Source organism: Carcharodon carcharias, chromosome 15 (assembly GCF_017639515.1).
Source record: "Carcharodon carcharias isolate sCarCar2 chromosome 15, sCarCar2.pri, whole genome shotgun sequence".
Classification (NCBI taxonomy): Eukaryota; Metazoa; Chordata; class Chondrichthyes; order Lamniformes; family Lamnidae; genus Carcharodon; species Carcharodon carcharias.
Genome location: NC_054481.1, coordinates 101,522,102 through 101,538,402, shown reverse-complemented (window position 1 = coordinate 101,538,402; position 16,301 = coordinate 101,522,102). Strand labels below are relative to the sequence as shown.

Genomic DNA, 16,301 nt, shown 5'->3' with positions numbered 1-16,301 from the left:
AGAGTCATATTTGATTCAAAATGATAACTTTGCTTCTCTCTCCATAGATGCTGCAGGACCTGACGAGATTTTCCAACACTTTTTGCAGCTTTTTCAGAAGCCGCTTTTATACTATTTACTTATGTTTGTTCCTACTTTATGTTTGTGCATCTCACCGAGGTGCAAACTGGTGAGTAATTTATTGTCATTTACAGCACAGAAGGAGGCCTTCTGGCCAATAGTCTATTCCAATTAAAATAACTGTGGCACATAAGACATTATGAGCAACAACTTTGAAAATGTGTTAATGCAACTGTTAATGGTTTTTGCTTTTTGGCCAATGAATAAGTGACTATCTGTTTTAAATGTGGACATTTTAAGTGGTGGGGACTGTATTTTTATATAAATGAATAACACATAACCTTGAGCCTAAACTGCCCTACAACATATCTTCCTCCTAGAATGATGTTTCAGTTTGTACTGATGTTTGAGCTGTGCGGTCTAGCTCTCTCATAAGCTGTCAAATTACAGAGGAATGGTTTCATTTCCACTTTGCAATTTAATCACCAGAATTTTTAATTGCTCCAGAAGATGTTTACCTTTTATATACCAACTACCTCCCTGGCTGGAAGGATTGTTCCTACCGTCCCTACTCATGGTTATCCCCTATTATCCTGACTGTTTCTCAATAAACCTTGGTCTCTCTGGAAATAAGTTTTAGGTGTCTGAGAGCACTTTGTTTTATTGGAACAAAAAGGGATTTTTTGAATCCTAGTTTTAAACCACAATAATAGCCAATCCTCAATCAACAGGCAACTGGGACAAAGCAGTGAGGTAAAACAGCTACTCCCAAAGCCACACATACCAAGCTGATAGACAAGACAGACACCAACTGGTTTCAGGACATTCTAATTCAAGGAGAATTTGTAGGTTAGTCCAACATCCTTCCAGACAAACTGGTCCTCCTCCCTGCATCCTCACTGTGTCAGAGATGTGGTTTCTTGCACCATCTCCTGCCATTTTACCCCAGGAATATCCTTGGTCTGAATTTCATGCTTGGCGTGCATGCCAAGTTGGCAGAAGCAGGTGTGGAATCCACTCCCGGCCATGGTCGCATTGCAAACGCGATGTCACGTTGGATGGCTAATTAAGGTCCACCCAACGTGAAATGTATCTTCTGAATGGTCGGGAAGGGCCGGGCGGAGTTCTGTCAGGCTCCGGGTCCAACGGCGAACTGGCTGGCACTTTAAAAATCAGCAAAGGCTGCCAGGGGAGAATCTTTAGAGCCGGTCCGGAGACCGGAAAATGGCCTCACCAGCGGCAGGAAACGTCAGGCAGGAGGGCTGGTCGGTTGGGCACTCGGCTTTCCTGTTTCTAGGGAGAATGCCTCGCCATCCTCACGGAGGAGGTCAATGTCAGGCGGGACACTCTCGTACCCAGAGATAGCAGGAGAGGCCACCACACCAGGCCAAAAATGCCTGGGAGGAGGTGGCAGCCGAGGTCAGCAGCCATGACGTTGTGTGGCGCACATGGGTGCAGTGCCACTAAAGGTTCAACGACCTATTGCACTTGGCAAGGATGAGTGCCAAGTTGGCATGGATCGGGTCATCCCCCTGTGGAGATCAGGGGTGTTAGAGCCTGAGTGCCAGCTGTCAATGACGCCGGAGGTGGCCAAGGGGGTGAGCCCGGCGGCTTGGCTTGAGTGCCTTGTGACTCGAGGGTCATGGCTTGGATGTGCCCTGCAAGGTGCTCCTCAGGTGGGGTTGGCCAGGCTGCAATGTTGCTGCATAGTAGAGAGGGGATTAATGAAAACTCCTCTGTCCTTTCAGCAGAAGAGGAGCCATAACAACATCGAGAGGTCGGGGACAGGCAGAGGCCCTCCAAACCTCCTAATCTTGACGAGGTACAAAATGGATGGATTGGAGCTGGAGAAACACCTACCATCTCGGTCAGCCGGTATTGGAGAGGCTGGGGTCTCCGACGAAGGTAAGAGGTGAGAGTGTCGGATTGTGCAAACATTCCTATGTAGTCTCATCATTAGTGGGAATCTCAAATCTGGAGCCCCCATTGATCATTGAAAGATGATGACACCATGCCATGCCACAGGTGCCAAGGCATGGAAACACTTGGCCTCCTCTCCCTTCTGCCCCTATCTTTCTCCTCAGAGGAGGTGCCACCAGTGGGGACCACAATCCTCATTACCAGGGTAACAGAAGACTGTCTGATACCTAGAAGGGTCCACACGGTCTGAAACCTCCAGGGGCCTTGGAGAAACCAATGAGTCCTGAAATGAAGCCTAGAAATGCTAAGAATGAAGCTCAGAACAGAGATGAAATTGTCAAGTTCAAATAAGCAACCAGCAGCAAACTATCTCCTAAACTCCTCACTACTCACAATGGCAATGCTGCTGACCCTTTTTATCCCGCCCTTGGATGAGGTTTTGTTAAAAATGGGCTGCCCGTCTGCCTGTTTTGATTGTGCAGGCAATGTAAAATCGAGTACAATTGGCTTTTTAATGGCTTTAAGTTGGTGGGCGTGGCTCTGACACCCGCACACGCCCACCGACCTGAAGATTGCTCGCGTGCGGGATGAAGTCGGGACCCCCCGCCTGATGTCAGCTTGCGCTATTTCACATCCGTTCGCAAGGTGTAAAATTCTGCCCCTTGAATTTTAACTTCCATAGAGCTTCAGTTGCTTTGAGACACAATGATAAGAATTTCTATTTATAATACCTTATCATGTCAAGGGATATTTTTTGAAGTTCAGTCACTGTTATCAAGTTGGCGAATACACCAGTTAATTTAAACACAGTTAGGTAAGACAAAAAGCATGGGGAAATAGTGACATAGTGGCAATGCCACTGGACTAGTAATCCAGAAGCACAGGCTAGTGCTGTGGGGACATGGTGTCAAATCCCACTAGGGCTGCAGGTGGAATTTAAATTCAATTAATAAATTGGGAATATAAGGCTAGTCTCAGTAATGGTAAGTGTAAAACCCATCACTGATCATCATTAAAAATCCATCTGGTTCACTACTGTTCTTTCAGGAAAGAAATCTGCTGTCCTTACCTGGTCTGGCCTACATGTGATTCCAGACCCACAGCAACGTTGTTGATCCTTAATTGCCATCTGAAATGGCCTAGCAAGCTCCCAGTTCAAGGACAATTAGGGATGGGCAACAAATTCTGGCCTTGCCAATAATACCCTCATCCCATGCAAGAATGAAAAAAAAAATCAGATTTTAGTGGTCGATGGGGAATGTTGGCCAGGATGTAGGAAAGATTTCCTGTATTTGAGTAGGGAATAGGACATTTTATGTCCACCTAAGCAAGCAGCCAGAATCTCTGCAAAAAGACAGTACCTTCCTCAAAGCAGCACTCCCACAGTCATGCATTAACGCCAGCCACAATTATATACTCAAGTCTAGTGAGGCTTGAAACCACAACTTTCTGGCTCAGAGGCAAGAGTGGTACCAGTTGCACCAAGCTGACACTTAGGCACAGAGTTTTGCCACGATGGAGAGGCTCTCTGTCATGGCAAAAATCCCGGAAATGGCCAAAATTTTTAAGTCCTGTCCCCGAACACAGCATTTTGCGTCTTCGCGAGAGCAGGACTGGAGTTCAGCTGGGGTTCATGCATGTGTGATTTGAGGAGACAGCTAGCCATTTAAATCAGCAGCTGCCACCACTGAAGTGAAATTTTGGAAGGCCAGGAGTGTGGAACCCAGACTTTTCAGATTAGAACAGGTAAGAGGTGGTCTGAACTTAGTAGATTCATTTGGATAGTCAAGGTACCCCTTTGGGAGAGGTAAGGCACCCTTTGGGATTGTTAAAAATGAAAATGATTGTGCACTTTCTACGCACAAACTCATTGGAACTGTCCAGCTGTGTCAAAGCTACCCAGGAAGTGTCAAAGCTGTCAAGGAACTGTTATTGGCATGGTGTGGGTAAGGGCAAAGGGTGATGGCTGGGGGCATGGGTTGACATGAGTTGGCACTAAATTGGCATGGAGGTATGGGGCAATGGGTTGGATGAGTAGAGGGAATGGAGTGGCATAGGTTGGCATGGATGGGACAAAAGGAGTGCGCGGAGGGAGTGAGGTGTGAGGGCTGAAAGGATGTTTTTGGGTTTTTTTCATTTATTTAAACACAGTGCCGAAGCACAGAGGCAGGCCTTGCACCCAGCCCACCTCCGCACTTGATAGTCTCCGCACTCATTCCAGAGTTGCCTGCCCAACTCCTATTACAACACACACACCACCCCCACCCCAGCCCACCCCAAAATCTGATCTCCGGGTGGCCATTTTGAAAGGCTGTCTTCGCCGAGTCCGAAATATCCCAACTCTGTGAACCCAACCCGGGGACGTAAATCTGGGTCTTGGCTCTTCACTTCCAGTACAACTAAACCTCAGAATAATATAATCTCTCCACCCAGACACACTGGAAACCTCTCTCTTTCAGTCTGTTGGGCTCTGTTCAACATTAGCTTGCATTAAATATGAAATCTGATTTTTGTTCTTTAAAATGGAGAGCACTGGGCCTTTCCGGTGACCATGGTTGTTCAAATAAGTCTTGTTAATGGCCTAAGAGAGTAGACAGGTGACCGGCAATGATGATTGCGGATATTAGAAATTTGAGTCAAGGGGGAAGGTTAAGGAAGTTCATCTATTGGAAAAAGGAAGCTTTGAGATGATCTAATTAAAGTTCTCAACATTATGACAAGAATCAACCAAGCAAATTCTTCAGGTTGAGAAAGGGGTCAAAATCACAGGAAGTTAGGAATAATAATCAAAAACAAAAACAAAAATAAAAATACCTGGAAAAACTCAGCAGGTCTGACAGCATCTGTGGAGAGGAACACAGTTAACGTTTCGAGTCCGTGTGACTCTTCAACAGAACTAAGGAAAAGTAGAAGAGAGGAAGAGAGGTGAAATATAAGCTGGTTTAAGAGGGTTGGGACAGGTAGAGCTGGATAGAGGGCCAGTGATAGGTGGAGATAGCCAAAAGATGTCACAGGCAAAAGGACAAAGAGGTGTTGAAGGTGGTGATATTAGCTGAGAAATGTGCTAATGGGTGACATTAAGGGTAGAAAGCAGGACAAGCAAGGTACAAACCCTAGTGGGGGTGGGGTGGGGGGAAGGGATCGAAATAGGCTAAAAGGTAGAGATAAAACAATGGATGGAAATACATTTAAAAATAATGGAAATAGGTGGGAAAAGAAAAATCTTTATAAATTATTGGGAAAAGGGGGGATCGGAAAGGAGGTGGGGATGGAGGAGAGAGTTCATGATCTAAAGTTGTTGAACTCAATATTCAGTCCGGAAGGCTGTAAAGTGCCAAGTCGGAAGATGAGGTGCTGTTCCTCCAGTTTGCGTTGAGCTTCACTGGAACAATGCAGCAGGCCAAGGACGGACATGTGGGCACGAGAGCAGGGTGGAGTGTTGAAATGGCAAGAGACAGGGAGGTCTGGGTCATGCTTGCGGACAGACCGAAGGTGTTCTGCAAAGCGGTCACCCAAGTCTGCGTTTGGTCTCTCCAATGTAGAGGAAATCGCATTGGGAGCAGCGAATGCAGTAGAACAAATTGAGGGAAATGCAAGTGAAGTGCTGCTTTTTTTGAAAGGAGTGTTTGAGCATTTGGACTGTGAGGAGGAGGGGAGTGAAGGAGCAGGTGTGGTACCTTCTGCGGTTGCATGGGAAGGTGCCGCGGGAGGGGTTTGAGGTATAGGGGGTGATGGAGGAGTCGGCCAGGGTTCCCGGAGGGAACGTTCCCTGTGGAATGCCACCGGGGGGTGAAAGGAAGATGTGTTTGGTGGTGGCATCATGCTGGAGTTGGCGGAAATGGCGGAGGATGATCCTTTGAATGCGGAGGCTCGTGGGGTGATAAGTGAGGGCAAGGGGGACCCTATCATGGTTCTGGGAGGGAGAAGAAGGTATGAGGGCGGATGCGCGGGAGATAGGCCGGACACGATGAGGGCCCTGTCAACCACTGTGGGTGGAAAACCTCAGTTAAGGAAGAAGGGAGACATGTCAGAGGAACTGTTTTTGAAAGTGGCATCATCAGAACAGATGTGAAGGAGGCGAAGGAATTGAGAGAATGGGATGGAGTCCTTACAGGAAGCGGGATGTGAGAAGCTGTAGTTGAGGTAGCTTGGGAGTTGGTAGGCTTGTAATGAATATTGGTGGACAGTTTATCACCAGAAATTGAGACAGAGAGGTCAAGGAAGGGAAGGGAAGTGTCAGTGATGGACCATGTGAAAATGATGGAGGGGTAGAAATTGGAAGCAAAATTAATAAATTTTTCCAGGCCCAGGCGAGAGCATGAAGCAGCACCGAAGTAATCATCGATGTACCCGAGAAAGAGTTGTGGAAGGGGGCCGGACTAGGATTGGAACAAGGAATGTTCCACATACCCCATAAAGAGACAGGCATAACTGGGGCCCATGCGGGTACCCATAGCCACACCTTTTATTTGGAGGAAGTGAGAGGAGTTGAAGGAGAAATTGTTCAGTGTGAGAACAAGTTCAGCCAGACGGAGGAGAGTAGTGGTGGATTGGGATTGTTCGGGCCTCTGTTCGAGGAAGACGTTAAGGGCCCTCAGACCATCCTGGTGGTAAATGGGGGTGTAGAGGGATTGGACATCCATGGGGAAGAGGAAGCGGTTGGGACCAGGGAACTAAAAATTGTTGGTATGATGTAGTGTGTCAGAGGAATCACAGATGTAGGTGGGAATGGACTGGGCAAGGGGAGAGAGAATGGAGCCAAGATAGCAAGAAATGAGTTCCGTGGGGCAGGAACAGGCTGACACGATCGGTCTGCCGGGACAATTCTGTTTGTGGATTTTGGGTAGGAGGTAGAAGCGGGCCATCTGAGTTTGGGAGACTATGAGGTTGGAAGCTGTGGAAGGAAGATCTCCAGACGAGATGAGGTCAGTGGCAATCCTGGAAACAATGGCTGATGTTCAATGGTGGAGTCATGGTCCAAGGGGAGGTAGGAGTAAGTGTCTGCGAGTTGACGCTCAGCCTCTGCGAGGTACAGGTCAGTGCGCCAGACAACAACAGCACCAACCTTGTCATCGGGTTTGATGACAATGTCAGGGTTGGACCTGAGAGAACAGAGTGCAGCAAATTCAGAGAGAGACAGGTTAGAGTGGGTGAGAGGAGCAGGGAAATTGAGACGACTTTACTATAATGAGAATCAAAGTCAGGTTGAACATTTCCATTCCAATGGTAACACAGTTATAGAATACATCATCATGGAAGGAATCTAGTACAGATAAGCTCTAGAAACAATTATATACATTTTCAGAGTAATAAAGGACTGTGGTATATGGTGAGAAGTTGCATAACAGAAATTGATCTTCAAAAACAATCAACTGACTTGCTGGGCTTACCCACACATTTAGATACGTAGGTATTTAGGTGACTAGATACCACCATAAGTAGATTTTTCCTACTTTAATATAAAGAGTAATGCTGAGGATTATTGCAACTCCCTTTGTTATCTCCTTAAGAGATTCCAAACCAGTTCATTGATGATAAGTACTGGATTTGCCAAGTGAGATATCATTTTCAAGCTTTTACTGCCTGCTTACGTGCTTAATGCTCCATGGAAGACAGTGGACAGAGTTTCTTATGTTATTTATTTTTCCTAAACATTCACTTACTTAAAACAACATCCTGGTATCGCTCCAGAGCCAATCCTTCTGCCAAGTCACCTTTCAGAAATGGAACACCTAGTCTCTGATCTGGGACATCAGGAACCAAACAAATTGCCTCAATTTCTTGATTCTTTGTAACCTGTGTGTAGTCTGGAAAATTCTTCGTCAAAGTCAACATATATCAAGTGCAGTATCTCCAAGTTGGCCAAATAAATTCTCACTTCTCCAAGTAAACTCTCAATCTGTAGCCCTAAATTTGGTGCAAAGGGAACATGAAAGCAATTTATCTTCAGTGAATCTTTGTTGGCGTGCTCAAATCGAGTTGTCAAATCATCTCAGAACTTTAGTTACGAATGAATTAGACAGATTCATCATGTTGGATTCTTATTTCTTTCAAGAAGGAGAATGGACTCCAGAGGGTCTATCCAACAGTGGAAGGGCTTTGGGCTCAGTTTACTAAAACCCACTTTCACAGCCATATCTCCTTTGTCAGTGACTGTCTCCGTCTCCGACTTACCCCACGTGGATTTCAACTGAAATTCCATCCCTCTTGTTTTGAACCCACCCAGGATTACAGGTATCTCCGGGACATAAAACGTTTCTCGGACTGCTGTTCCCATCACATTCTGAGAATCACATTCAGTGCCATGCGCCGTCATATGAACACACTCGACCTCTCCCTCCAGCAGCACCGCCGTACCCTTTTTCAAAGCTGCGCCTGCCCCCAGTTTCATTTTATTCTTCGCCTCAACAAGAAACTTTTTCTCTTTCTCTCAAGTGCTAAGGAACGCAAGCTCCAACAACTCATCAACACCAACACCCATCTAGGACCCTCCACCCCTGCCTGTCCCTCCGTCCCCACCCCATCTTCCAATCCCAGCCCCAGCCGTGTATTCACCATACCCCCTGACCTTCCCCTCTCCGACGCTAAACGTTCAGTTTCATACCCTTACGCCCTCATCTCAATGAATTTTGGGCTCGGCACGATGCTGAACTCTTCTTCCGCCGTCTTGGTCTCCATGCTTACTTCTTTGGGCAGGAGTCCTCACCCCATTCAACGGATCCTTTTACCCACCTCCAATATTCTCCCTCCACCTGGACCCCTCCCTCTGGATTCTTACCTTCCCTTGATTTTTTCATTGAGAACTGTCGTCGCGACATTAGTCATCTCAATTTCTCTGCTCCTCTCACCCATTCTAATCTGTCTCTCTCTGAACTTACTGCACTCCGTTCTCTCAGGTCCAAACCCAACATTGTCATCAAACCCGCTGACAAGGGTGGTGCTGTTGTTATCTGGCGCACTGACCTCTACCTCGCATAGGCTGAGCGTCAACTCGCAGACACTTCCTCCTACCTCTCCCTGGACCATGACCCCACCACTGAACATCAAGCCATTGTTTCCAGGACTGTCACTGACCTCATCTCCTCTGGAGATCTTTCTCCCACAGCTTCCAACCTCATAGTCGCCCAACCTCGGATGGCCCACTTCTACCTCCTACCCAAAATCCACAAACAGAACTGTCCCGGTAGACCAATCATGTCAGTTTGCTCCTGCCCCACGGAACTCATTTCTCGTTATCTTGACTCCCTTCTCTCTCCCCTTGTCCAGTCCCTTCCCACCTACATCCGTGATTCCTCTGACACCTTACGTCACATCAACAATTTCCAGTTCCCTGGCCCCAACCGCTTCCCCTTCACCTTGGACGTCCAATCCCTCTACACCTCCATCCCCCACCAGGATGGTCTGAGGGCCCTTAGCTTCTTCCTCAAACAGAGGCCCAAACAATCCCCATCCACCACTACTCTCCTCCGTCTGGCTGAACTTGTTCTCACACTGAACAATTTCTCCTTCAACTCCTCATACTTCCTCCAAATAAAAAGATGTGGCTATGGGTACCCGCATGGGCCCCAGCTATGCCTGTCTCTTTATGGGGTATGTTCCAGTCCTACTCCTGCCCCCTTCCACAACTCTTTCTCCGATACATCGATGATTACTTTGGTGCTGCTTCATGCTCTCGTCAGGACTTGGAAAATTTATTAATTTTGCTTCCAATCTCCACCCCTCCATCATTTTCACGTGGTCCATCTCTGACACTTCCCTTCCCTTCCTTGACCTCTCTGTCTCAATCTCTGGTGATAGACTGTCCACCAATATCCATTACAAGCCTACCGACTCCCACTGCTACCTCGACTACAGCTCCTCACACCCCGCTTCCTGTAAGGACTCCATTCCATTCTCTCAGTTCCTTCACCTCCGTCGCATCTGTTCTGATGACGCTACCTTCAAAAACAGTTCCTCTGACATGTCCTCTTTCTTCCTTAACCGAGGTTTTCCACCCACGGTCATTGACAGGGCCCTCAACCCGGTCCGGCCCATCTCCCACGCATCCGCCCTCACGCCTTCTCCTCCCTCCCAGAAACATGATAGGGTCCCCCTTGTCCTCACTTATCACCCCACCAGCCTCAGCATTCAAAGGATCATCCTCCGCCATTTCCGCCAACTCCAGCATGATGCCACCACCAAACACATCTTCCCTTCACCCCCCCCGCGGCATTCCGTAGGGATCGTTTCCTCCGGGACACCCTGGTCCACTCCTCCATCACCCTCTACTCCTCAACCCCCACCTATGGTACCTCCCCATGCCCATGCAAAAGATGCAACACCTGCCCCTTCACTTCCTCTCTCCTCACCGTCCAAGGGCCCAAACACTCCTATCAAGTGAAGCAGCATTTCACTTGCATTTCCCCCAACTTAGTCTACTGCATTCGTTGCTCCCAATGCGGTCTCCTCTACATTGGAGAGACCAAACGTAAACTGGGCGACCGCTTTGCAGAACACCTGCGGTCTGTTCGCAAGAATGACCCAAACTTCCCTGTCGCTTGCCATTTTAACACTCCACCCTGCTCTCTTGCCCACATGTCCGTCCTTGGCTTGCTGCATTGTTCCAGTGAAGCCCAACGCAAACTGGAGGAACAGCACCTCATCTTCCGACTAGGCACTTTACAGACTTCCGGACTGAATATTGAATTCACCTACTTTAGATCGTGAACTCCCTCCTCCATCCCCACCCCCTTTCTGTTTCTTCCCCCTTCCTTTTGTTTTTTCCAATAATTTATATAGATTTTTCTTTTCCCACCTATTTCCATTATTTTTAAATCTTTTATGCCCCCCCACCCCCACTAGAGCTATACCTTGAGTGCCCTACCATCCATTCTTAATTAGCACATTCGTTTAGATAATATCACCAACTTCAACACCTCTGTGTTCTTTTGTCTGTGACGTCTTTTGATGATCTACTCCTATCACTGCTTGCTTGTCCCTACAACCACACCACCCCCCTTCACTTCTCTCCCCCCCCCACCTTAAACCAGTTTATATTTCACCCCTCTCCTTGGATTCACCCAGTTCTGCTGAAGGGTCATGAGGACTTGAAACGTCAACTCTTTTCTTCTCCGCCAATGCTGCCAGACCTGCTGAGTTTTTCCAGGTAATTCTGTTTTTGCTTTGGGCTCAGGTTTTGGTTTCCCTTAGAGGTGCGATCACTTATCAACAGGCTATAATTCTTCACAAGCTAGAAGGCTTTTCAATGAGACACAGATGCATTTCAAGTTGGCCACCTTCATGTGTTCATCAATAACGCTGCTTTTTTAAAAACTAATGTAACTTTTAATTTTAAACTGAGTAACCTAGGTGAAGGCACAAGCCCCACTGTGCAAGACTCCACAAGATGTAAAGAGTATGTTTTCAAATCAGTGTTTTATCCTAAATAGATTAATGCTTAGATTTTTCAAAAAACGCCAACTGCAAATATACAATAATCTAGGAGTAATGGTGAGATAACTCTAAACTTGTTTTTTTAAAAGCCTAGAGGTCATACAAGAAGGGGAACCTAAAGTGTGGATAAGGAATTCCAAGGTCAAAAAGAATGAAGTTGAGTCAGAGATAGTACAACAAATCTTTATGTATTCCCCACTGATGTTCAGCCATGTGTTCAAATTTTAAAATGATAGGAAATACTGTAGTCATTTCTTCCAGTGAACTACTGTAGTGACTCCTGTGGTTTGGGTATTGTTTACTACAATGAAGGGGAAATAGTTAGTTCTTTTCAGTTAAAGAATTATTGCAATGAGTTCTCCTGGTCCAGGCACACCATTAAGGGCTTCCCTGTGCAGGATTGACAGTACTCATGTTTCTCTTAATACTTGAGATTCCTGTAAAATGGAGCGATCTCCAAAATTGCTTTGTCATGTTCCAGCAACATCGCTCTGTCAGAGAAAGACAAAGTGAACCCTCTCCCACCCACCTTCAGCTCCTATCGAGGAGGAAGGATAAGTAGTCCTTAAGTTAAAATGTTTTGGTTAAAAAGCACCTCAAATTGCATACTCTGTGATAGCTCAGCCCCCTATCAACAGAGCTGGTCATCGGAAGTCTGTACCTTTTCACACATTAACTCTCCAGTGTGAAGCCAAGAATCATCAATACAATAGAACAGAGCCACAAGAAAGAAAGAGAGAGTGAGAGAGAAAACTTGCATTTATATAGCACCTTTCACAATCAAAGTCAGGACTGTAGCTGTTCATTTATGATTTCAATAATTTCCATTATCCTCTACTCTCATAGCAAATCAACTCGCATCCGTGTGTAAGCAGACTTAGACAACGTCTAGGCTTTGCCGGACAAGAAACAGATGGCACTTGTGCTATGTAAGTGCCTGGCAATGGCTATTTCCAACAAGGAAAGGCCTAACCACCAACCCTGATCCACAACCACATCACTAACACCAAATCGCTCACTGTTATATACTGGGGAAGGTAGGAGAGGGTTTGTCAGCAATGTCCAACACTGCGGTTACAAAAACAGAGATCAGTGAGTCATGTAATGACCCTTCAAAGCCCCCTCCACCGTCAGGAGTATGACGAAACACTCATCTGGATGTGTTCAGATGCAACATCACTCAAGAAGCTTAACATCATCCTGAATAGAATAATTCACCTGATATTCGCCCAAACTCACCCATCCCACCACCCCCAGCCCCCTCCCTACCCCACCTCCATCACTGGTACTCTCTAGAGGATGCACTGCCATTACTCACCAACATGAACTTTGACAGCAACTCCCTACCCTATGACTTCTACTACTAAAAAGTAGAAGAGGACCAAGAAACACTGTCACTTCCAAGTTCTCCCCCAGGTCTCACAGCATCCTGATTTTGAAGTATGTCACGGTCCTTCATTGTTGACCTGTTACTATTTTGGATACCATTGTGGAAACATCGTAGCAGCAAAGGTGGCCCTCGCCACCTTTCGGGGAAACTAAGGATGGACAATGAATGCAACATTGCTCACAGAGGTCTTGTTGTTCTGTCAGGAGTGCCCTGCCTCTGAACCAGCAGCTCTGGGTTCAAGTCCGACTCCAGGACTTGTTGACCATGGAAGGATCATTCATGATATGGTTCAACAGGCGGATAATCAGCTTTCTAATTCTTCCAAAACTTCCCCAAAGGGGAAAAAAAGTGCGTGAAGATAAGAAACAAACGTTGCTTCCACCAGGGAACCTTATTTATCAAAGCAAGGATCAGCCCGTTTACTTCAAATTTCAAATAATAACATTGAATATAAGAGACCGACAAATGTAATAGAGAGAGGCTCACCCTGAACCAGAGGCTATGGCAGCAGAGTCTGAAATAAAAATGAGAGAAATTTAGGATTGTTGCAAGTATAGTTTTTCATCTTTTTTTCCCCCAAATCAAGCCTTCCTACTCTTAGATCCTGAATGTGCTGAATTATGTTGGGTTACCATTTCATGAATGTTATCTGTCCTTGGGTAACCTCATTCAATTATTTCTCATGTGTAAACCTCTACAGTGAATAACCACAGGTTATTCAACCAGGCAAGGCTGCATAACGTAGCCTGACAATATTCATATCTGTGAGAAATTGGGAACAAAACAGACTGATTTTGTCTCATTACCCCTCCAAGCTCCCCACTGTCACTCAAACTAATTCAGGACGGAATTCAGATTGAACCAGGACCTCCCTGACATGTATAGCTTAGTTAAACCGGCAACAATACATTTCTCAATTTAGTTATTGAAGGGCCAAGGAGCAGTTCTTTGTGACATGCTCTTGTAAAATGAACAAATGGTTCTCTTTATAGAAAATTGTCATTTGCATGTATAACAGCCTAAAAAAAAAGTGGGCAATTGCTGCATGATCCTGCACAGCCAGCAGGGAGCCTGCATCTACAGCAAGTGAACCTTCAGGAAAATCAAGAGAGACAGTCTGTAAATTTTCCACCTATTCATTTTCATGAATGGAGGAGAATCATGGGCTGCATTGCTGTGATTTCCCAAGATGCACTCCCTGTGAATGCTGAATTGCAGTCACCCGCAGTGTGCATTATTACAAAGAGGCCAATTAAATTACACATTGCAACGATGGATTTCATATTTGCAAATTAATTTAAACAGTGTTCTTTGTGAGTTCTGCTCTGAAATTCCGGGGAAAAATCCGTGCACAGTGCAGGAAGTTTTAAAGCATCGACCTTCAGTCACCGAAGTTTGAGTTCATTACTGACCTTCCACCTTTGCGATCAAACTTTGATTCTAGCCCAACCAATGCAATTAATGTCTCCTCACTGTGACAATATGGTGCATAGGCTTGGAGCATGTCAACCCACTTCCTAGTAGGCCACAGCATAATATTGTCCATAACCTTTTACAAATTAGCAACCTGACCCTGTAAACGGCAGCTTGTGTATTGATAACCTTGGGCATACAGGCCACTACATACGAACATACGAATACACACTAAAGTACTCTCCCTCCTTGCTTGCCTAGAAATGCAAGAATGATAAAAACAAAGTGTGGGACAAATTCTACTGAAGGTCCAGTGGGCAAATACATTGTGTGGTCAAATACGAATAATGTTTGAGATTTTATCCGCAATCTGTGTGGATTTTGGTGATTCCAACTGTAGTTGCAGTTAGTGTGCTATGATTGACCTCAGTGCCCATTAAGTTACAGAGGGGAAAATGCCCCAGGGACCTTGCTCCAGATTGCTGTTTAGTGATCCACGGTGAAAACTGAATGTGTGTACACAAGGGCGCAAAACCTTTAAATTCAAAGTCAGGAGAGTTTAGGAAACAATTCTTCCTGAAAAGGATGGTAAAAATTGTGGAACACTCTTCCCCAAAAACTAGGAGATGTCAGCACAATAAATAATTTTAAATCTGAGATCGAGGGGTTTTTTTTTGGCTGGCCAAGTATATTAAAGGATATGGAATCATGACAAGTGCAGTTAACATACAGATCAACCACGCTGACATTGAATGGGGGAAACAGGCTTGAGGGGCTGAATGGCCTACTCCTGCTCCCATGTTCCTTTACACAGGTATTGGGTGAAGAGAGCAACAGGATCAGCTATCATACATTCCTGCATCCAAACATCATGACTGATCGTTTGGGCGCAATACCCGAGGCTGCTAGTGCCTGTGGAAAAATGCTGAACCTTTAAGAATGGAACAGGGAAGAAAATTGATGGGAAGACAATAAATTAAGGACTGAGGAAAGTCCCTTCATCCCATTGCACCCACTTCCTTCACAGGTTCTGTACAATCCATAACTTCTCCAACTTACTAAAATCCCTGAATAACCATGTGTGAAATAGTTAAACTGATAATACTTTTTCACACTCTCCCTGACTCAAAAGGGCAACTGTATGAAATATTGCAGTGGTCACAATAAAACAAGAACTCCAGGGCTTTAGGGAATATTTGTCATGCTTATTTTTCTAATGCTGTTACTAATTGGGAAACCCACAATGATAAATCAGTCAATCTGTGTAAATATAATTACTTTGGGCAGTTGAATGAGATTCAGGAACGAACTGTTCCTCTCCTTCTTACCTGTGCTGGTAGAATGTGCAATTGAATCTGTGGAAGACATGACATTATTGAGGTGAGATGTCGAGCTCAGAGTTTCTATCGTGTGAACTATAGAAGGTGGGATGGAGTTCGGTGGGACTGAAACCTGCAGAGATTGGATAGACTTCGCTGATTCAGACACGGACATGGTGTCAGCAGCCTGATTATTGCCTGTGTTTTCTAGTGGGATACTGAGTTCTGGCTCGTTTCTGTCTTCTTCTTCAGCCAGACTATCATCAAAGTCAAATTCTTCCCCATATTCTTCGTCTGAAGATGACTCCAATTCTTCAGTCAATTGGCCATCTGTCAGAACAAAGACAGAACTCAGGTCACATTGACTAGCTTTACAAGCAGTTCCAATTCAAAACTATCTAACTCCCCAGTGTGTGCAAAATCGATAAGACTCTTACAACACTTCTCCTGAAATCCTGGATACCATCCAAGAAACAGCTTGTAATTTGACAGGCATTTCTTCTGACAGCACTAACTGTACAGATCTTATTCGCTATCACAACCTTTTTCCTTCTCCCTGACCTCATTCTTTATATTCATTCACAGGAATGCAGACGTCACTGGCAAAGGCAGTGTTTATTGCTCATCCTTAGCTGTCTTTGAGAATGTAATGGTGAGCCCCAAATAGCTTGCTTGGCCATTTCAAAGGGCAATTAAGAGTCAACTGCATTGCTGTGGGTTTGGAATCACATGTAGGTCAGACTCGATTAGGATAGCAGGCTTCCTTC

General features: G+C 45.6%; 1 protein-coding gene across 4 annotated transcripts in view; it reads right to left on the bottom strand.

Annotated features, from left to right (window-relative positions):
• Positions 1–16,301, bottom strand: part of LOC121288259 (rho guanine nucleotide exchange factor 10-like protein) — a 176,658-nt gene that overhangs the window by 105,157 nt on the left and 55,200 nt on the right. For all 4 annotated transcript variants that reach the window (XM_041206761.1, XM_041206760.1, XM_041206763.1 and 1 more), the window contains 2 exons: positions 15,544–15,864; positions 13,289–13,316 (listed from right to left, as the gene is read on the bottom strand). In XM_041206761.1, the coding sequence (XP_041062695.1) occupies positions 13,289–13,316; positions 15,544–15,864 (349 nt within the window). The remainder of the gene's footprint in view (positions 1–13,288; positions 13,317–15,543; positions 15,865–16,301) is intronic.